The sequence below is a fragment of the Rhagoletis zephyria genome, unplaced genomic scaffold (assembly GCF_001687245.7).
Source record: "Rhagoletis zephyria isolate East Lansing unplaced genomic scaffold, Rhagoletis_zephyria_1.1 Rzeph_scaffold_00233, whole genome shotgun sequence".
In the NCBI taxonomy this organism is placed as follows: Eukaryota; Metazoa; Arthropoda; class Insecta; order Diptera; family Tephritidae; genus Rhagoletis; species Rhagoletis zephyria.
Window position 1 is genome coordinate 111,464 of NW_016157317.1, and position 24,088 is coordinate 135,551.

Genomic DNA, 24,088 nt, shown 5'->3' on the forward strand with positions numbered 1-24,088 from the left:
AGCTCATTTAACAGCGCAAAACTCTCGCAAACTGGGCAAACTGTGCAATTTTAAACCCTCGCAAATGAAATGTCAAAATTTGTATGGAAAGCCATTTGCACAAAAAGGAAACCTTTGCGCGGAAATTTTGTAGCGCAACTTTGCGCATTGTGCTGTGCAATCCTCAATCAGCTATTTTGTTTACATTCATTTTGGTTTGTGCTCAACGCTTTTTCGAAATAACTGCGGTAAAACATAAATATTAGCTCAAATTTGAGTTTCAATTGTTCAACTTTATAAATTAAGTAAAGTGAAATAATTAAATGTCAGAAATTGCATAAAATATAAAATTGTCCTCATGAAACACATGGCGCAAAGTTGCCCAATTGCCCAAATATGAAACTTGCGCGTGTATATGAGCACCCTTACTATACATAATTTCCAAATTTTTAATCAGAATATTTAGGAAATTTTCGGGTATGCAGTTCTGTAGCTCATTCAATTGTAGTCTAAGATAGTGCAAGTCTCAAGTCGTTGATTTTTTTAAATTTTTTTGTGGAGGGTGTTGCGCATTTTCTTCCATATAACACGTGATCAAAATTTTTTTATATGAAAAAAAAATCCGCAACACCCCCCAAAAAAAAAAAATCAACGGTAATTTTGAACAACTGGAGACATGCACTTTCTTAGGCTACAATTAAATGGGCTACAGAACTGCATACCCGAAAATTTTCTTAATATTTTGATTAAAAATTTGGAAATTTTCATGACAACTTTTTGAAGTTTAATTAATTTTTTTTTTGCAATTTCTGCAAGCCGTGAAATATTATTATTTGGTTTCTGTTACAGATTGAATTATATTTTAAATAAAAATAATAAAAATAAACATAATTTGCAAACAATATCATTTTGAATTTTGTTTCTAATTAGTTGAACGCAGGTGCATGATTTATTTCGGGTTTCAACCGAAACTATGCATATATGCATTAGTTCGTTTTTTTTCATATGCATTATTTCCCTTAGGGCCGTTTGCACCATGTCTAGTTAACGCTAACTGGAGGTACATCCTTCAGTTAAGCACGTTAACTGCTTTATCGATCACATGTTATATGATGGGTGTCGATAACGTTGATAAAGAGGTTTAACTGGGAGTTAGAATTAACTAGACATGGTGCAAACGGCCCTCAGTGATTAATCTCAGCAGACAGAAAAGCGCAAACATCCAAATTTACTTTTTTGACATGTACATTTCGAAGTAATTGGCAACTTTGCTCCAATGTATTTAACTACTTGTGTATATGAATAAAAATATCGTCATATTGTAAAAAACTAATGCATGGGTTTTGAAAACTTTTCATCTGATTTGATAAAAAATTTAATTCTCTTTAATTTAATATACATACTTTATAAATGCTTTGTATAGCTTCCACCCCTCTTCCCGGCAACACAGAAAGGAAAATTCTACTTAATAAGGGTTATATCCAGGCCTGGGCGACGCCGACTGCGCAGTACCCTCGGGGTAGCATCGCGTGTTCGTATACACATGCGCTGCACGTTTTTCGTTTTCAAACTCATAAATTGTTTATAATAACTTTTGCTAAAATTTCAAAATCAAAAGTTTTCAAAACAAATTCCATTGGACTGAGATATATTATTTTCTACTTTTTGTCCATTTATAAAAGCGCGGTATATTAAAGTTTTTTTGTTTTATTTATTTTTACGTTGAAAAATTTGGTGCGTTTATTGTTCATGTTTGAGTTTATAATGAACTGGTAGTATTTGAAGAGGAGAACCGAACTGTACAAGTATGTGCTTGCAATATAAAAGAAGTTATGAAGAGCCAAGTGGCATGACTCCTTTTATTAAATTCTGACACTCGCGGTTTTTATAGTATACTTGTAATGGCACCCTGTCCATTTCATTTTAAATCGAAATCAAAATATATGGGCAACCTCGTCATCTGCCTTGTGTAAAGGACAGCGATAGCGATGGGAGAGGCATGTTAGACTTAATTTTTAATTGCATCTGAGTGAATAATTATTACTATCTATAACTACTTAAGTTATCTAAATTATTTGTCTAAATTTTGCAATATATATATATATATATATATGTATATACATTTTATTTATTTATTGTTTATTCGTGTAAACTTTCTCCAAAATGTTCCATTCTCCGGGTGAAAGAGGTGCAGGAGATTCTCATAATAGAGCTCTAATAGATATAGATGATGCAGATGCATCTACTTCAATGAATATTAGAAATCCATATGATAATTCAAATGAGATTTGCGCCACTTCTGTTAAATTACCGCAATTCTGGACAACTTGTCCAGACGCTTGGTTCGTGCATGCAGAAATGCAATTTGCGACTAAGGGAATTACTAGAGATTCAACGAAATATGAATTTGTTATAACTGCTCTTCCGCAGGAAGTTATAGCCAATGTGTTGGATGTGATTCAAAATCCACCACAAACAGAAGTATATAACAACTTTAAAAGGGTTTTAATTGAGCGTCACTTTTTGAGTGAACAGCGTAAACTTGATAAAATATTAACTTACACTGAAATGGCAGATCGCAGACCTTCATAATATTATAGATCGCTCAACCAGTTAGCTGGGAAATAGATTCGACCTTTCTTAAAAATTTATGGCTGAAAAAACTTCCTAATAGTTTGTATATAGAATTAACAAGTGCTAATTTAAACAACGTTAACGATCTTTTACGTCTTGCTGATAGTATATGGGAAATTACAAATTCGACTGAAGTTTTTGCTTTTAGAAAAGATGCAAATATTTCTGTAAACAGTGGATTTGAAAAATTAGTAGAAAATTTAGTTAAGGTAACTTCACAAATATGTGAAAGCTTCAATCGCTTACATTTAGACGTTACTGAAATTAAAAATGAAATGAGTAAAAGGGAATCGCGTTCCAGGAATAGATATTATAAGGGAAGAAGAAATTCTCAGTGATGTGGTAGATCTTCATCACATAACTGGCTTTGTCGTTATCATTATAGATTCGGTAGTAGAGCAAGGAAATGTGAGCAACCTTGTTCCTTTGCCTTAAATGATTCGAATACAACAAACTAAGTGGTGCTGTTGTTGCGGCGACTAACAATAGCAATTCACGTTTTTCGGCACGTCGCTTATTTGTATTAGACAGAGATAACAAACCTATTTTTTTAATAGACAGTGGGCGAGAAATTTCGGTCTTACCTTCTTCAAAATTTAAAATGCATGAACGTTCTTCAGACATTTGTTTAACGGCCGCTAATGGTAGTACTATTTCAACATACGGAAAAAAATTGTTAAATGTTAATTTAGGATTAAGACGGGAATTTTCTTTCATCTTTATTATAGCTGACATATCTAAGCCTATTATTGGAGCTGATTTCTTGGACAAATATGGATTACTGGTAGATATAAAGTATAAACGTTTAATAGATCCTTTGACGTCTTTATCGGTTAACGCAATATCCTATTTTTGTGACGTTTCTTTGCCAAAGGTATTTTCAATGGATAATAAATATACTCAGCTTCTTAAAGAATTCCCGTCATTAATCTTTGAACCTGATTATAATAAAAAGGTTGAACATTCAACCGTTCATCATATTATCACTAACCATGATTCAATAATACAAGGTTGTGTAATTTGTGACAGTTAAACTTGACTAGATTTGTAATTTGGAAGTAGGAGAAAGGGGAAGAACGTGATCGCCTTTTGCGAAAACGGTAGTAGAATAGTACTATAAAAAGTACGCAAAGTATACAATTAGAAGTAAAATGTGTATTATTAATTCTATGCGAATTTGCAATATATTTGGTGTTTTAATGGAAATACTAAACAATACAATCAATAGAACTTTTTATGCTCATTTCAACCATGCCAANTGGATAATAAATATACTCAGCTTCTTAAAGAATTTCCGTCATTAATTTTTGAACCTGATTATAATAAAAAGGTTGAACATTCAACCGTTCATCATATTATCACTAACCATGATTCAATAATACAAGGTTGTGTAATTTGTGACAGTTAAACTTGACTAGATTTGTAATTTGGAAGTAGGAGAAAGGGGAAGAACGTGATCGCCTTTTGCGAAAACGGTAGTAGAATAGTACTATAAAAAGTACGCAAAGTATACAATTAGAAGTAAAATGTGTATTATTAATTCTATGNAGGGAAGAAGAAATTCTCAGTGATGTGGTAGATCTTCATCACATAACTGGCTTTGTCGTTATCATTATAGATTCGGTAGTAGAGCAAGGAAATGTGAGCAACCTTGTTCCTTTGCCTTAAATGATTCGAATACAACAAACTAAGTGGTGCTGTTGTTGCGGCGACTAACAATAGCAATTCACGTTTTTCGGCACGTCGCTTATTTGTATTAGACAGAGATAACAAACCTATTTTTTTAATAGACAGTGGGCGAGAAATTTCGGTCTTACCTTCTTCAAAATTTAAAATGCATGAACGTTCTTCAGACATTTGTTTAACGGCCGCTAATGGTAGTACTATTTCAACATACGGAAAAAAATTGTTAAATGTTAATTTAGGATTAAGACGGGAATTTTCTTTCATCTTTATTATAGCTGACATATCTAAGCCTATTATTGGAGCTGATTTCTTGGACAAATATGGATTACTGGTAGATATAAAGTATAAACGTTTAATAGATCCTTTGACGTCTTTATCGGTTAACGCAATATCCTATTTTTGTGACGTTTCTTTGCCAAAGGTATTTTCAATGGATAATAAATATACTCAGCTTCTTAAAGAATTCCCGTCATTAATCTTTGAACCTGATTATAATAAAAAGGTTGAACATTCAACCGTTCATCATATTATCACTAACCATGATTCAATAATACAAGGTTGTGTAATTTGTGACAGCTAAAACTTGACACTCCTTTATCTAGATTTGTATTTTGGAAGTATGGATAATAAATATACTCAGCTTCTTAAAGAATTTCCGTCATTAATTTTTGAACCTGATTATAATAAAAAGGTTGAACATTCAACCGTTCATCATATTATCACTAACCATGATTCAATAATACAAGGTTGTGTAATTTGTGACAGTTAAACTTGACTAGATTTGTAATTTGGAAGTAGGAGAAAGGGGAAGAACGTGATCGCCTTTTGCGAAAACGGTAGTAGAATAGTACTATAAAAAGTACGCAAAGTATACAATTAGAAGTAAAATGTGTATTATTAATTCTATGCGAATTTGCAATATATTTGGTGTTTTAATGGAAATACTAAACAATACAATCAATAGAACTTTTTATGCTCATTTCAACCATGCCAAAATTATTTGGCGCAAGTACAAAATGAAGCCGTTCTAGAAGGTTAAAGTTCAGTTTTTAGATATTTTAAATATATATATCTTATGAACTATATAACCGATTAAAAAATGACGAAAATGACTAATGACGACCATAAAGATAATTAATTTGTTCTTCAGCTGATGTACATAATTTATAGCTTTTTATATTTTTAAACCAAAACCACTAAAAAACGAACAAATGTTATTTTTTCATGAAATAACCTTTTTTTGAAAAATAAACTGCATAATTAATAGTAAAGAAATTTATATTATTTAGAAAGTACAAGTTATTATGTTTAAATCGATATTACATATTTTATCATCAGCCGGGCTCCCGTTTCCGAATTCGCAAAAATGTTGCGTTTTAGTTTTCAAATCGCATAATTGCGCGCTCTCACAATCGTATATCGCAAAATTTTTGCGGTTTCAAATCGGAAACTTTAGACTTAAGGTTTGTATAGTAACCAATAGTCAGTATTAATTTTTACTGGAACCTGCAAATGTTTACTGGAAAAGTGTATGATAACCCAAAAAATGTGCAAGAGAGCACTGAATCGAGAGCGTAACAACACGGGAGAGCTGCAAATTCTTGCTAGTGAAATTTTTACTAGCAGAAATTAGCTAGCAGAAGAAGAATAACAGGTATATTCTACGCTGGTAATAATAAGTTTGTAACCGCTAAATAAAGTTCCTGTCAATTTTTAAACCCTTTTCGCATTCTGTGTACTCTTGTAACCGGTAAATTTTGTTACCATCTCATAAGCTGGTAACAAATTATTGCCCCGTGAAGTATGCAATGCCAGGATTTGCACAATCCTTCATAGCTGAATTGCTGAATATTTTAACTGCATTACCAACGTACCTAGAATCGCGATGACAAGAACTGGTAACATTTATTGGTAATACAATTTTCCGGTTACAAAATCTTCGGTAACGTGCAGAATAGACCCGTAAATGTCAAAATCCGCCATTTGTTGAATTGGTTTAGCACAAACAAAAGTAAAATGAGTGGAAATCAAAATAAAGGGTGAACACGCCAAAACTGCGACACTTAGAAATTGCTACCAGAAACAAACTAGAAGGCTTTGAAATTATTTTTTTTGTATTTTTTAACTTGGAAGTTTAGATGTTATTAAAATGTTAAAATATTAGTTATTATTTGCTCCATATGCAAGTGANAGCTGAATTGCTGAATATTTTAACTGCATTACCAACGTACCTAGAATCGCGATGACAAGAACTGGTAACATTTATTGGTAATACAATTTTCCGGTTACAAAATCTTCGGTAACGTGCAGAATAGACCCGTAAATGTCAAAATCCGCCATTTGTTGAATTGGTTTAGCACAAACAAAAGTAAAATGAGTGGAAATCAAAATAAAGGGTGAACACGCCAAAACTGCGACACTTAGAAATTGCTACCAGAAACAAACTAGAAGGCTTTGAAATTATTTTTTTTGTATTTTTTAACTTGGAAGTTTAGATGTTATTAAAATGTTAAAATATTAGTTATTATTTGCTCCATATGCAAGTGAACGGTATTTTCATCGCACACGCGCCATGTTCTGCACGACTGCATCATCGACTTTACGCGATGCGCACAACTACTTTGTTTTGCACTTATCAATATTTTTCACTGTTTCACCTGTTTTCTTCAAGATTCCTTTGACAATTGACCAATATTCCCCAATAGGGCGTAGCTCTGGGCTATTGGATAGATTGCAGTCGTGAAGTACAAAATTGATTTTATTTGCATTATACCACGGCAATGTGTCCTTGGCATAGTGGCAGCTTGCCATGTCCGCCTGGAACAGTGGCCTACTCCTTATCTGTTGATAAATGACAGAAGACGCCTTTTGAGGCACTCATCCCGATAAACTTGATCATCCATTGTCCCGGATGGGAAAAAGGGCTGCTCTTATGGCCACAGGAACAAATAGCTTGCCAAACCATGAGATTTTTTGGAAATTTGGACTTCATTTTCAGCTTACAACTTTCAGGGGCATCTTGACGACTTGCAGCAGTATAAAAATCTTGACCTGCAATATATTTTGAATTTTTAAAGCAGTAGGTTTCGTAGTCCATTTTATTTTTTAATTTAGAATTCATACAACTTCCGAATGCGGGATTCCGTTGTAACATTCTACTTTGCGCCTCGGTCTGGCGCTGTTTGAGCTGCAGAACATCTCAATGAAGCTTTCCGCTTTACTTTTGTACGAAAAACTGCGATCTCCGTACGGATTTTGCAACATAACGCGACAAAATCTTCGGATCTCGAGAAAACGCACTGAGGACCTTCCGAGCACTGTTTTTATCACTTTGACCATGCTCACCCCCGCTCCCTTCTTTTCTCGTAACTGCCAGGCCTTATTTGTACCGATTAAAACCCTGCAAACTGTCGAATAGTGCAATCTTTAATTTTTAGCAATTTTACGTGTACTTAAGGCCAGATAATTTATAAACTCGTGCAAAATGGTTTGTCTCGTTTCTAACTCGGTCGCCATTTTTAACTCAACTAGGAATCAAATTCGAATGAAATTTTTTCTACGTCTATCTAAGGTCATGGTCAGCTTATAGTATTTGAATTTCAAAATATAGACATCTTTTTGGGTAAGTTATAAGCTTCCCAAAGTGTCGCAGTTTTGGTGTGTTCACCCTTTATTAATGATGTAGTAGACCAATGGTCGGCAAAGCTGACTCACGTGAGCAGTACGCTCATCAACGCATTCTTACGCTCTTCAAATCAGTCGTTGTTCAGACAGCAACGAAGCAACATAGGCGGGGCTACGTTGGTTATTTTCTTAGGCGACAGTGGTTGCTTACATATGTATGTACGATTAAAAATTACCTTTAAAAAATACTTTATGATTTCAAATGCTTTTGGTGAAATGCAATGCCTCTTGTGTCACTTCACCATTAAAGGAGAGCGGAGATATAATGCCAAAAGACATTATAATAATTTCCATAAAGATTTTGACAAATTTCAAGGTGTAGAAAGGGATGATCTTTTCATAGAAAAAAAAATGGGTTTGTTCAAGAGTTGAATGAATGGATTTGTCAGGTACAAGAGGAAAATCAGAGTTTAGAAGAAGATAAGTATATTAGGAGTGCGCAAAATGCTTTAAAAATGACGTTTTCCAACTTAATTAGTTTGAATATTGTGAAAAAGGAGGATCTTTTTCAGATGGCATATTTATTAAAGAAACTTTTTTGGATGTTTTACAAAAACTTAGTAGCCAATTGGGCACAGTTATTGAACGGAACCCTTTGTCTCCTAGAACCATAGCTCGCCGAATAGATTTAATTGGTGCATCTATAGGCTCTGTTATTAAAAAGAAAATTAATGAATGCAAATTTTTCTCAATATGTTTGGATGAAAGCGCGGATATAAATGGCCTGTGTCAATTGGTATTTTGTGTTCGAATCGTGGATTCTAACTAGTGTTTTTGAGTCTATGTTTTCATTAGAAGCCTTTTATGGAACGTGACTGGTGAGTTGATATTTGATATCATTTACCAAAAATTTCTTTCAGAAATAGACATATCTAAGCTTGCTATAAAATTCAATATAGCGGAATGTTGCCAAATGAAATTTAGGGGCGACACTGTGGATCCATAATCTACGTGTCAAATAGAAGTAAACTGCATCAAAAAATCGCTGTAACAAGTTTTTTAAAACTTCCTACCAAATTTATCAAATTTTACTGGGCTCGAATGAAATATAAATAAGAAAATAGGCCTCTTGTGTCACTTCACCATTAAAGGAGAGCGGAGATATAATGCCAAAAGACATTATAATAATTTCCATAAAGATTTTGACAAATTTCAAGGTGTAGAAAGGGATGATCTTTTCATAGAAAAAAAAATGGGTTTGTTCAAGAGTTGAATGAATGGATTTGTCAGGTACAAGAGGAAAATCAGAGTTTAGAAGAAGATAAGTATATTAGGAGTGCGCAAAATGCTTTAAAAATGACGTTTTCCAACTTAATTAGTTTGAATATTGTGAAAAAGGAGGATCTTTTTCAGATGGCATATTTATTAAAGAAACTTTTTTGGATGTTTTACAAAAACTTAGTAGCCAATTGGGCACAGTTATTGAACGGAACCCTTTGTCTCCTAGAACCATAGCTCGCCGAATAGATTTAATTGGTGCATCTATAGGCTCTGTTATTAAAAAGAAAATTAATGAATGCAAATTTTTCTCAATATGTTTGGATGAAAGCGCGGATATAAATGGCCTGTGTCAATTGGTATTTTGTGTTCGAATCGTGGATTCTAACTAGTGTTTTTGAGTCTATGTTTTCATTAGAAGCCTTTTATGGAACGTGACTGGTGAGTTGATATTTGATATCATTTACCAAAAATTTCTTTCAGAAATAGACATATCTAAGCTTGCTATAAAATTCAATATAGCGGAATGTTGCCAAATGAAATTTAGGGGCGACACTGTGGATCCATAATCTACGTGTCAAATAGAAGTAAACTGCATCAAAAAATCGCTGTAACAAGTTTTTTAAAACTTCCTACCAAATTTATCAAATTTTACTGGGCTCGAATGAAATATAAATAAGAAAATAGGAATAGAAATGCATATTAAAAGAAAAACAGTCAAGAGTAACTATCATTTTATGATATCAAGTAATTTTTATTATATAAAAATTAAGGAGGACTGTTAGTTTCTTTCTGATCCATGCTTGACCTAATCAGATCTTAACCAAATTCCTATGAACCATCTTTCCGATAAAAATTAAGTAAAGTATAAAAAAATGGTAGAAACGACTGATTACATTTACTCCATACGCTTCGCTTTTACACCACTGTGGCGCAAATCGCTCTGCGCTCACCAACACAATCTCACTTTTATTTTTGCCGACCACTGTAGTAGACTGTGTAAGTGCTTGTGTGTACAGCAAAGAGTTTAAAACTGATTTATAAATAGTAAAATGTTTACAGCAGAATATCAAAAGGGTGCAACTATTCACTTGCAAGTTTTTACTAGTTTTGCGTTCAGTAACTTTTTCTGCTAGTTTTCTTTTCTTCTCAATTTTACGCTTTATTTTGCTTTTACGCTCTCGCTGCAATGTTTTACTGGAGAAGTTACTATACAAACCCTTAGTGGAATTAAAAATAAATGACGTCGCACGCTTAAATAACCGATTTATAAAAGCTTGGACAATTTTTATTTACTAAAAGAAATTCTTTTCCGTAGTTAAAAATAAATCTTAGATTTAATTAATTTTTTAATTAAATATTTACGGACCAAAACTAAATTTTTTCTGCAGCAAAATTGCCGAAACAACAGCTGTTTGCGATTTGATTCAGTCGATAAATCGATTAACTTTGCCAAATAACCGGTATGTAATTGAGGGTTGCCTTAGTAAATTCTGTCTTTTTCTTTAATCTTTTTGCTTCAAAACACACTAGTGAAAAAATGAAAGGCATTTTTGTTTATTTTAAACTTGTTGAAATAGCTAAAACAGCTGTTTCGCTATACCAGAAACAAAGTGAGGAATGGAACTTATCGATAACAAAAAGTTGCGAATTCAAGAGCACCCAAAAATAAAAACGTACGATTTTTACGAAAACGCAAAAGTAAATGAAAATGGGAGCCCGGCTGCATGATCTACTTTTGGGTTTCAACAATTTAGTGGTAATAAAAAATACAAATAAACCTCTTATATCTTCTTTATTTTTTAACTGGGCCAAATAAATTTGGTATCGTTGAAATCAGCGTAAAAATTTCTATCAGTCGGCATTTTTGGTTATTTTATAGCTAAACGGTCGCTAGTCTACACTTTTTTACGCAAACGAAGGTGATGCCAACGAATATTTAGTATGAAGAAGTTTTGGTTTTACTACTAATATCACTAGAAACTATAGAGTAAGCAACATTCTGCACAAGTAAAGGAGCCGATTTTATGTGTGGGAGCGAGAAGACTGTTTTATTACAAAACCTTTCTATTAGGTGCAATCCCGTATTCCTCTGACTCGGACTAGTAAAACTGTCAAAAAATAAAAATTCGCTCAGAGCGAGAGAGTAACATTGAAAAGTACGGGATCGTTTTCTAGTAAAAAATGGTAACTTCTGTCAACTTCAACATAACCTCCAAATTTTGGTTGCAAATTTTTGCTTATTTTGAATGTAAACACACTCAGCTCACACATGTAAATAACCAAAAATACTTTCAAATTCATTAGAATCCACTTAAACAAGTTATTAAATACTTTTCAACATGAATTAGCAGAGTGCACTTTTCTTTTGTTTACAATTTGGTTGCCAAACACTACAGCTGATCGTTTGACACATTTACTAGAATTTACCAGCAAAAAATTCTCGGACTAAAACTGGTAACTTCTGACAGCGAGAGAACTGTATTTACTCTCTTTTTTGTCCTCTCAATAGTCTGAGAACCGAGTACGGGATCGATTTCCAGTAAAATCTGACTGATTCTGACTATTTCTGACTAGTCCGGACTCGTACGGGATCGCAACTATTATTGAATCATGATGACTTTTTCTAAGCCTAGACGGCTTGATCCAATCAAATATAAAATTGCAGAGGAATTCGATTTTTTAGTTAAATCAGGTATGTATTTGTCGTCCATCCAAGTCACATGGAGCATCGCCCTTGCATTTAGGGGAGTAATTGTAGTGCACTTGGAACTTTGTTGTTAAAAATACTTGTTCTCTTATTTTTGGATTGTAAAATGAAATGATCGTGTTTGTATCTTTTCAAAAATTTTCTTTTTGATTATTAAAAAATCGAATCTTCAAATTATAAGAACGTGTTACAAAAGTTATTGCTCCTGTACAACGGCAAGATCCTACAATAAAGATTCTTTACTACAGGCCGCCAGCTGAGCTATTCAAGTACGGTGGCGAGGAGTTGATAAGGTGCATGCATCAACTCTTATGCAGAATATGGTTAGATGAATCCATGCACGACAACTGGAATTAAGGTGTGCACTGCCCAATCCACAAGGAGAACCTGCCATTCGCGCCAACTACCGTGGGATCAGCCTTCTAGTAGCGCTAGACCAGTTAAGTCACTCCACGCTAATAAAAGACATGGAGGCCTCCTCTCTCCCGCAGGGTCTTAAACGGTGGTCGGCGAATTATCTGAGTGGCCGACATTCGGCAGTAATCTTTAGAGACAAAACTAGCAAACCGAGAAAAATTAAACAGGAGACACCACAGGATGGGGTCATATTCCCGCTATTGTTTAATTATTATTAATTAATGCTCTCTCAACCTCCAGAAAGGGTCACCATTGTCTCTTATGCTGACGATTGCTCCATAATGGCGTCTGAGAAAGGAATTGATGACTTGAGCTCGAAAGTAAACGGGTATCTCACCAAGCTTTCTCGCTTCTTGCCAGGAGGCTAACCATTTCCCCTACGAAATCCTCGGTAACTTTATTCACCACCTGGACGAAGGAGGTCAGACTGCAACTGGGTATTCACGTCGATGGTGAACCAATACCGACGGTGCATAACCCAAAAATCTTCGGAGTTACCTTCGACAGTCTGCCCCCCTCTCGGCCCATACAACCGTAACTGTCAACAGAGCACAGAGCCGCAATAAGCTCCTAAGTCGCTGGCCGACAGCACTTGAGGCAAGGACAAAGAAAATACGATTAAAAGGAAAATACGATAAGATTGTTTTGTTCAGATTTAAATGAATAGCACGGGGATTGAGGCCATATTCCCCAATTCTCCAAAGTAAGGGTTAAAATACCTAAGCGCGACCAAAGCCCGCTTACGCAGAAAGGTGTTCTCTATCACCCTAATGCCCTTACTCTTTTAATCCGAACAAAATAACCGTATCGTATTTTCCTTTTAAACGTTTTTTCTTTTGGTCTAATGCAGCGTTTTTGCTGCATTTAAAATGCAACATTTAGCACTTTCGTACATATGTTTTCGAAGAGCGTTCATGCTACCGCATTTAGCAAATGTACATTTACGCGAGTTCGAAATCGTATGCTTTTGACAAACAGCCGTGTTCCAGTCGCTTATTCAGATCCGTATCTATTACGATAAATTCTCACGGAAAACATAATGTGCAAAAACCCTACTGAAAAGGAAAAAATAAATTTTAAACCAAAACTTCAATACAAAAATTTGAATTGTTTTAACCATGACCGACCATTTGTTTTTGTTTTATTCATTTGTCGGTGCTGTCAATTAAAATTTCTTCACTTAATTAGGAAACAAAACAAACAGAATTGATCACAAATTGATCCAGATTTCTATCAGCATCACATCGATATTGAATTTTCCTAACTTTTCTTTATCCAAATAATGTAAAATAATAATTGAAATCTCGATCGGCGATCACTGAAACGCAGCTAGCCACTGTATACTCGAAAATGCAATGTTGCCACTTTTTCTCATTAAACCATGTTCGAATCGTGGAAATTTTGGAAGATCACAGGGTTGCTTTTAGCATTTAGATTCTTAATGCAAAAATGGAGTTGCATTTAGTTGCATTTAGGTGACGAATTTTGTATGGATAAATGTACATTTAGAGTAGCATTTAGAGCTAAATGCGCTAAATGTGCTTTTACGCGTAAGCAAAAACAGCCCATAAGTTTCCATGCTTGGTGGCAACACGGTCCTGCTGTCATTAGCAAATATTCTGCATGTATTCCCATAATAAAGCGAAGCGCACATTAGCGCGATTCCATCGTTGCGAATACGTTGCGAATTCGGCTGTTAACTTCGAATCCGCAAACGTGCGCACACTTGAGCGATTTTTTCGCGTCGATTTCCGATGTACAATTCACTCAATTTTCCCTTTATTTCGTGTATTTTCGCACTCGGCGTGCCCAAATCGTACAAAATACTATTATTACGAACGTTTTTATTAGTTTTTGTACATTACACGTTTTTTTTTCTTTGCCTTTATTGCTGTGACACCTTTCTTCTTCTTCTTTGACGCCTTCAAAACGCTGCAAGCCGCGTTTCGAACGCGTCAATAGAGAGGAACATTGAATGTTCGAAAAATTCGCAGCGACGGAATCGTGCAAGTGTGCGCTAGCGCATTAAAATGTATGGGTAGCATTGTTGTAATTTTTGGGCTTGCGGATTCGCAACGACAGAATCGCGCCAATGTGCGCTTCGCTTAATTTAACAACAATGAATTTTTCTTAAAAAAGCTGTAATATACTAAAAGTATTTATTTGTTTGGTCGTGCTCACTCTAACTGCACATATATTGAGTATAAATAACGTGTAAATTTAGTGGAAAATCCATTAAATATTGTGAAATAGTGCCGCAATAGTTATACCCAGCTCAGCTCGGAAATTTGCGAAAAAATACCATATTTGAAATGAAAAGTATTAATAAATTAGGGGTTCAGCGGTCCAACTCCAAAATATACAAGGATGAGAGACAAAATTAGATGTAATCCAGCAAGCATTTAAAATATAAACTTTTCCTTTAAAAAGGGGAATTCTACTTAGTAGGCCGAAGGTCGCCTACGCAGAAAGGTGGTCTCTGCAAAAGGTGTTCAGCCCCCCTTCTTTGGCAACACAGAAAGGGGAATTCTACTTAGTGAGTGTTATAATCCCCAAGTGCGGCCGGAGGCCGCCTACGCAGAAAGGTGTTCAGCCCCCTTTGGCAACACAGAAAGGAGGGTTATAATCCCTAAGTGCGCCCGAAAGCCGCCTACGCAGAAAGAAGTTCTACGCTAAAATACTATCATATTGCTATTACTATAACATTTTTACCTGTAGCATATTTTTGCAATATACCACCATTTTGAGTGAAATTTTTTTAAATAACTTTTTTAGGTAACTTTTTTATGCAAAATTGTCTGATAACCAACTTGGGATAATTTCTTTTATTTAAAATTCCCACTGTTCCTGTTTGTCGGGTTATATACCACTTCAAACTGCTCAGTTTGCCTCGGTAAATGCCGCTTTTCCCCCATTTTCAAACGGCTCCCTAGGGGTCTTTGGGAGGTCCCGAAGAAGGAGCTGCGGTTATTCGTAAAGTGGGGACTGACCCTTTCGAATGGGGGAGGTTTAGGGATCACGCCAATTCTCCCCACCCGCAAAATCGTGTGTCAATAACTAAACATTTCCCTAAATTAGAGCTCAGATAATGTAAATTATTATTCTGGGGAAACTTTCCAATAAGGGTGTTGGTTTAAGGGGGTGGTGGGTGGAAGGGGAAGGGCGTGGCCCCCCCTTTTTGGAGAGGGCATGAACCGCCATTGACAAAAATGCAACCACCCATTACCTAGGCCCCCTCTAGGTCCCTGGGGACCTATTAGAAAAATTACCATAAATCGCAATTTTCACTAGCGTTTTCGCTTGTTTAAACAAATGAAATGAGCACTGACTTGTATCAAAACGCAGGAAACATTTGGAATTATACTAAAATGTATAATTTAATCATTAAAGTTTATATTAGCGATTATAAAAACAATATTTCAACAATAGTTGTGTATTTTTTACACGCATATACACACTTAACGGGTAAAAAAACGGGTACTCTTTATGAATTTGTACAACGATTTTGGGTTGCCCAAACGCGTGAATCGAATCAAAAACCTTTTACACACACTTGTAGACAACAGTTCATGCTTTATTACAAAAATAAAATTTACTATATCTGTGCACTAATTTATTAATAATGTCGGTTGGAAATATGGTATTTTTTGTAAGTTTGCGAGCTGAGCTGTCTAAAAAAAAAATATCTCTGCAAAACGTGTCCAGCCCGTCTTCTTTAGCAAAACAGAAAGGAGAATTCTACTTAGTGAGGGTTATAATCCCTAAGGGCGGCCGAAGGCCTCCTACGCAGAAAGGTATTCTCTGCAAAAGGTGTTCAGCCCCCCTTCTTTGGCAACAGAAAGAAGAATTCTACTTCCTGAGGGTTATGATACCTAAGTGCGGCCGAAAGCCGCCTACGCAGAAAGGTGCTATCTGCAAAATGTGTTCAGCCCCTCTTCTTGGGCAACAGAGAAAGGAGTAGTGAGGGTTATAATCGTTTTGGAAAAAATCCAAGTTTCCGCTGTTTTCAAACAGCTCCCAAAGGGTCTTTTGGGGGCGGGAGGGGGTGAGGGGTGACTTTTCGGCGTCCGTCCTCTTTCGTTTAAGGCGGGTTTGGGGAGCCACGACCCTCCCCCTCCGCCCCTTACCCCTAAATCGTTGTACAAATAGCTAAAGATTTCCCAAAAAAACAATCATCGACAATTATTTATAAGCGCACATAAAGTTTATCGCTTAGAGCTCCATACAATTTTTAAGCGCAGATACATATGCGTGTAAAAAAAAATCACGCCTAATATGTAACAAAAACACAAACCGATACGAATTTGAAGCTAATATTTATTTACGTTAAACTGTTAAATGACCGAATGAAGAAGAGGCGGGTGGTTAACCCAACGACCAATTATCCACAGTATTTTTGCGAAGAGGTTTCTGCGTAGGCGGCCTTTGGCCGCGCTTAGGGAATATAACGATTACTAAGTGGAATTCTCCTTTCTGTGTTGCCAAACGAAGGAGGCCGAAACAACAGGTAATAGCAGTAGAGCAAACGCAACCCTTCCATGTACTTTGTTGTTGCTTGAGAAACACAGAATATCAAAATAGAATGAAATGTAAGCCCGTTCGACCAATCAAAAGCAAGCAAAAAGGATGCTAATGTATGTGTATGGGAGTGTGTACATGCATGTAGCAGTTTTGACAGTTCAGAAATAGAAAAAAATCAATAATGCAGCCCTGCTGCTACTACCTTGGCCATGATTCAATAACTACAGGTTGTAGCAATCGTACAGAAACCACATTTACCGTTGGTATGAACTCCTTGTGTCATCAACATCATTATCTATTCATATTCGTATGTATATTTATACCCTGCTTACCAGGATTTCATAATTCTGAAAGGTTTCACAATTTTTTTAAGAATTTTCTTTACGAAATCGTGCAGAAATAGATCTTGTCAACGGCTTATGTTTTTCTTTAAAGATTCCTAAAAGAATCGTAACAGATTTCCGATACTCTTAAAGATTTCGGGACCATTTTTTTTCAGGGCATATATTCACGTATATGTTTATGTATATGCGGATATGTAAACAAAGCAAATCAGGCGATAATTTGACACAAGCGTGCTCACAAGAAGAAGCATGGCTTCAATTGCTATCACCTGTAATTGATGCGCCTTGGCCTTGGCCGAAACCTCTTACGCCATCCACGGTATTTTTGCACTTAACTACTTTCTGCGTAGGCGGCCTTCGGCCGCCCTTAGGGATTGTAACCAGTGCTGCCACAAAATGTTTTTATTTTTACCAAAATCACCGGAAAAAATTACCAAATTCAACAAAAAATTACCAAACTTATTTAATGTACAGAACTGTACAAACATACAAATCGAGCCCTAACCGCCAAAATAACGTAAGCGACATTTTTTAAAAATCTTCTTATTGATGCAGAAATATTCCTAGAGCATCTAGATGCATTTCTGCATCAAAAAGAAAATTTTTAAAAAATGTCGGTTACGTTATTTTGGCAGTTAGGGCTCGATATGTCTATACATATACATATATATCCAAAGATACCAAGCTTTGCAGGCAATCAGCGCTCCGTTACCCTCAAATTTTTACTAAAGTTTGTTGAATTTTTTTAATGTTGAACAAAATTTGAAATTTGAATTTGCTTGAGTTCTCTTAAAGAAAGAACAATATTTTTATAAAAAATAACCAAAATTAAATATATAAATATTTAAAATCTTGTCAAAATATGGTGCCGCAATAATTATTTCCACCACTGTATTTAAACAAGTGACAAGAAAATAGTTGTTTTCGTATTCTCCAGCAAAAAATATCCAGTAACTTGCCAGTAACCAAATTTCGGAGAGTAAGCCAATATTTACTCCCAATGAGTGAAATATGCAAGAAAGTACGAAAACGCAAAACCAGCAAGAAGTTGCTAGTTTTATGAACAGCTGATTAATTTGTTATTTTCCGATCAAATTTTCTTAGAAAACTAGTATTTAATTAGGTTTATTTTGTCAATTGCAACTCTAAAAGCACCCCAAACAATTATTTTCTTAATGTGATTTACAATAAGCATCTTGCCATCAGCTGTTTTTCTTACTAGCAAATAGTTGCTAGTAAAAATTTATTCAGTAAAAATCAAGTAAAACTTGCAAGTTCAGCTGTCATTTTTGCTCTCTCAATTTCCCCTCTTTTGCTAGTTTCTTGCAAGTTTTTGCGTACGAAAACGACATCCAGTAAAAAACCAGTAAAATTAGTACTGGATTTACTGGATAGTGCGTACGCGAACAGGGCTAATATTTCGAAAATTCAACGCTTGAAGGAAAGCTTTCGACTCACATATATTAGTTGCGTTCGCGTAGCTGTTAATTGTTCATGTTTAACCAAAACTTACAAGTTTTTGCGTTCGCGTACGCAAAAAACTTGCAAAGTAGGGGAAATTGAGAGAGCAAAGTGACATTTCATTTTGAGGGGAAGCTGCTGGTTTCTGCTGGAAAAATTTTTGCCAACAGCAATTTGCCAACAGGAAAACAGCTGATCAAAAACAGCTGGTTGGCATTTACGCAAATCACAAAATTGAATTTGATGATTTGGAAGTTAAAAATTACAAAATGCGACTAATTAAACTTGTAAGAAATAAGTAGTTATTTGTTTAATCAATAAACTGTGTCAGTATAACACTTTGTGATGACTTTTCGTACGTTTTAAATTTTACACTTTTGAATGTAAACAAAAATTATATCAGCTGTTCGTCTAACTTGCAAGTTTCTGCAAATTTTCTGTTCGCGTACTATTTGGGATATTTTTCTCTTGTGAGAGAACAGATGACATTTCGCCGGAATTTGGCAGTTGGTTGGTTTTTACTGGAGATTTTAAACGAACGCACCTATTCATAAATGGTGGCCGGGTACACCGTAAAATAAATTTATGTTAATTGAAAAGCTGACGAACTGACAGGGAAAGGTAGGACCACCCAAAACCTTCCAAGAAAGGACACGGTGCATATACTTAGCAATAGCCACTTTATGTTTGTTAAGGAACACACCATTCTAGTAGACAAGCTACACTGGAATACCTTTCGCCTTGCGAAATTTTCAGGATTAACTGGTCTTTCCTGGACGCTCACGGTCCACTTGCTAATGAGGAATCATAACCAATATTGACCAATTTGACATGTAAGACGGAATCGAAAAAGTTACCAAATTGAAAAATAAATTACCAAATTACCAAACTTGATAAATAAAGAAAAAAATTACCAACTGTGGTTAAAAATTACCAAAGCGGCAACGCTGATTGTAACCCTTACTAATAAGAATTCTCCTTTCTGTGTTGCGAAAGAAATCGGGCCGAAACACCTTATGGCATCCACGGTATTTTTCCACATAACTTGTAGTAGTTCTTCGCAAAAATATTGTGGATAATTGCTCGTTGGGTTAACCAGCGGCCTCTTCTTCATTCGGTCATATAACAGTTCAACGTAAATAGCTATTAGCTGCAAATTCGTATCGGTTTGAGATTTTGTTACATTATTATTATTATTATATATTGGAAAAGTAGTGACGATTCACTGCTTTACACTGGGGTGGAGCACTAGTGTTTCCACCTTCGGCTCTCTGGTTATTGGGTTTGATTAAATAACTTAACTTTACATTATTTAGTGCGCATGTATAGACTATAATATCTTATGTTTTGAGCTTAGAGCTAGCTAATTCTAGATTAACTTCTTAAGCTCCGTTAAACTAAGGTATTCATTGATCTTCTTGATGGATTCTGTGTCAAAGCTTTTCAAGGTCTCGGAGGGGGTGCTACTGCCAAAGATGTGATGGGTTTTCCATTCATCGAGCTTGGTTTTGAAAATATGTTTTTCAGCCAGTTTATATAAGTCTTGTTTCAGCGTGACAGATATTGTTGTAAGTGGTTGGTTGACTGCTAGTTTGACTCTTTCGTCGGCAGCTTCGTTCCCTGGTATCCCCACGTGACTTGGATTCCACATAATTGTTATAAGATTGTTTCCTAGCGCCAAAGCGTTGCGGATAGACGACAAACTGTCGGTGCATATAATGTGTTTTTCACCAAGGCTAAGTGCATATTGTACTGCTTTCAGAACTGCTCTGGCTTCAGCAGTAAAAACGGAACAGAATGACACCAGGTGTCCAACTGAAAAGGTTTCGTGTTTGGCATTTACCACCGCAAATGCTGTGGTATTAGTGGATTTTGTACCATCTGTATAAAGAAATTTCCACCCTTGACGTTTAAGTATTTGTAGCAATCAGTTCGAAGGTTTGGCGGTAAACTACTGGAGAAGTAGTGCTTTTCTTATTAGAATGCATGTCGAGGATTAGCAGCTTTTGTGGTTGAAACCATGGCTCAGGGTGTTTGTGATCGAATTTTTCCATCTTAATAGGGACTCCTATATCTCTTGCGGCATTTATACTTCTGGCGATCGCTGATGGTCGAGAACGAGGTTTCTTTTTTCTGATTACTGCATTGCCCGTGTTTCGTAGTACTGGATTCCTACATTGTCGGAGCTTCGGAATCAACTTTAGCGTGATTAGAGTTGTTCTTTCTTTGATAGTGGGGAGACCGGCTTCTGTTAGGGTCTATACGGTTGGGAAGGCCCGTATGCATCTCCTGGCTGCTGTGAGGGAAGCAGGTAGTATAGCTTTCATGTTGCTTTTCGCACAGTGTCCGTATATCGGGAGTCCATAATCGATTTATGATAATATGAGAGCTTTGGTTGCATTGACAAGCGTTGTTGGATGAACGAGGCAATGCTTCTATGATCACATATTTAATTATGTCTAACCTTTTAGCAATAGCTGTTTTGAGATACAAACAATGAACTTTATAGGTGAGCTTAGAGTCAAATACAATACCTAAGATTTTCAAGATATTGCAGTGGGTAATGTTATCATAATTAAAATATAGATTCATAGGTGTACAAAGTTTTTTTTTGCATATGTGAAAATTGTTACATTTATTGAAAGAAATTTTGGATCCCGAATCTTTAGCCCAGTTTGTTATCTCCGATAGAATATTAATGAGATCACTTTGAACCACCGATAAATCTTTACATTTAGTAAAAAGCAGTAAATCGTCGGCATAGATAATATGATTGATTCTTTTATGTTTCAGTATAATTTTGTTTATTTCATCAAAGGCAATGATAAAGAGGACTACTGATAACGGTGACCCCTGTGGGATCCCATTAAATAATTTGTAAGTGTGCTTATTATTGACTTTGACTGTGAAGTGCCGATTGGTTAAAAAATCTCAAAGTTATAGATTTTTCCGACTTTCCAACACGCAAGTTGACGGAGGACGACGTTCCCACGACAGTCGGGTCTACGTAACCGGAACGACCCAGATTTATATATGGCCAAGGACTGTCACTCCAGCAACACTCCCCAAAAAGTCTTTGGGGAGTTTGTATGCTGTTACAACAACAACAACAATGGAGGACGACGTGCGGTCCAATTCTATCATAGGCTTTTTCGAAGTCAATGCTAAGAACAGATACGTGGTTTTTTGTATCGAGGGCTGAAGAGACAAAATTTTCAAAGATCAACAGAGCGTCCATTGTTCCCTCTCCCTCCTAAATGCTACTTGATGTGAATCGAGTAGATTATTAGAAACAGCGCAACAAGTTTTTCTAATACTTTGCTCAAACATGGCAACAGAGATATCGGTCTATAACCCGCGGTGGAAGTGGTACATTTATTAGATTTCGCAATTGGGATAACATCAGTTATCAGTCATCATTATTCCAAGTGTGGGGTAAGCTGCCTTGATTTAGTATAATGTTGTACAATGGCACCACTCTGGTTTTGGCTTGAAGGGGTAGGTGTTTTAAAATCGGGTATGAAATACACTTTTTCCCTTGTACACCAACTGAACTGAAATGCCGGTGCTGCTATACATACTAAAAAATGCAAAAAAAAACAGAACGGAAACAATGAAAATTGCACATACGCCGCAGGCGAAATTTTTTTTAAAAATTTTCATAATTTATCGCAGTATCGATTTTATAATAAAAAGCGCCGCAGTCGAAAAATTTTCATAAAAAATGGCGCGATTTTTTATTAAAAGTTTCATTATTTATCGAGGTATCGATTTTATAATAAAAAGCGCCGCAGGCGAAAATTTTGTAATAAAAAATCGCGCGATTTTTTATTAAAAATTTTCATTATTTATCGAAGTATCGATTTTATAATAAAAAGCCCTTGGATCAAAATCGAAAATGTTATGGTTTATAGTTGTATTTTATAGCTTCGAGAAGTATAGCAGCACACATTTGCTGTTACTGTCGGCCATTGTTATTTCTGTTTGTTTGTGAAAAGAGCAAAAACGAGTGAACGGATTTATAAACGCGTTTTAGTTAATTAATTGATGAATATATATATATTAAAAGTATCAAATACGCACGTGAACATTGAAGATATTGTATATCAACCAAAATACAATTGATAAGTTGCATTTTGTACAAAAAGTTGGGGGTGGTAGTGAAGATTATTTAACAACTAACTGCTTAAATACTATTAGCAACTACTTTGTGAGAGTGATACATTCATGTAGAGAAAGCCTCCCCCAACATCCTGACCAAGTTTCATGACTAAATTCCATATACTTTCGCTGAAATCTCGATTGGTTCCGTTTTGGAAAGCCAACCCCTTTGAGATTTGATTATTGAGTTGTGCCTCTTTTGAAGATGGTGTGCGGTATGCTTTTTTTCTTACCCTGAAGGCCGTTCGAGCAATCGGATGACCAATCATCCTCTAACCTTTCCTCCGGTTGATAAACTTCAACAAACTCATCATTGGAAAGATTTTGAGTTTTATATTCATCACCCAAATAAACATTTAAATGGTTTTCTATTGGGTGGCACATTTCAGTGTTTTCAGCACTTTGATGGTCAATAGATTTGCGGTACGAGTTTGAGTCCATTTTTGAAGATTTGAAAACAACAAAATATTCGACGGGACTTTCACTCCTTTCCCGGAATCTCCTTAGAAACTCAGTTCGTTTAAGTGAGACTTGCAAAAAGGCATCATAGAACTCGCTAAGCGACACTTCACAAAATGCACAGATGTAGTTATTTGCAGTCTCGTCAGCAATCATTTTCCAAAAATATTCAGGTGGTTCGATGCACTTAAATATCACATCCTTCAATAAAATTGGAGGTGATCCAACGCTAGTATTTTCTATAGTCGACTGTGTTGAGGTTCGCTCACCGCAGATACAGCACCTGCGAATCTTTGGTACTTCATTTATACAAACTTCTATGTTATCTAAACAGCTATTCATGTTGTGTAAATAAAACCTTTTCTATTTCAAAGTCGGGTTCAATCGATACAAGTAAATACTCGATACTTTTCTTCTGATACCAAGTATTTTTTTACCTTACACCTTTTTGTTCGGTATCGAGTAAGTATCGAGAAAAAAGTACTTGGTATCGAAAAAGTAATTTCTGCAAGGCGAATTTATACAAGGTGATGTTACTGGCGAATTTAGGTTTTAGCCGCGGTACTACTGAATGTCAAAATTATGTGTTTGTTGTAAACAAAGCGAATTCATAGTACCGCGGCGAAGATCTAAACTCCGAAATTCTGTCTTCAACGTGTGTGGACGTGTTTTCTTATCGCTCCGTATTTTGTGTAACAAAAACCACAATCCGGTATTCTTTTTAAAGCCCTGTATGCAGCTCTCAAGAAAAGCAAAAACTCCATATAAAATGACGTACAAGAAATGGCTAAGAAATTTTCTTGAGTCAAATTTC

General features: G+C 35.6%; 1 protein-coding gene across 4 annotated transcripts in view; it reads right to left on the reverse strand.

Moving 5' to 3' along the window:
- LOC108358298 (fez family zinc finger protein 2-like) overlaps nucleotides 1-23,668 on the reverse strand; it is a 131,634-nt gene extending 107,966 nt beyond the window's left edge. For 2 of the 4 annotated variants that reach the window (XR_001846745.1, XM_017609541.1), the window contains exon 1: nucleotides 23,544-23,668. Coding sequence is in view for 3 of the 4 variants with exons in the window: in XM_017609541.1 (XP_017465030.1) it covers nucleotides 23,544-23,616 (73 nt within the window). In the remaining variant the exon portion in view is untranslated. Of the gene's footprint in view, nucleotides 1-23,048 lie in introns of all 4 variants that reach the window. The other 2 variants (XM_017609540.1, XM_017609538.1) reach the window with 1 other exon arrangement.
- Between the last annotated feature and the right edge of the window lie 420 nt (nucleotides 23,669-24,088).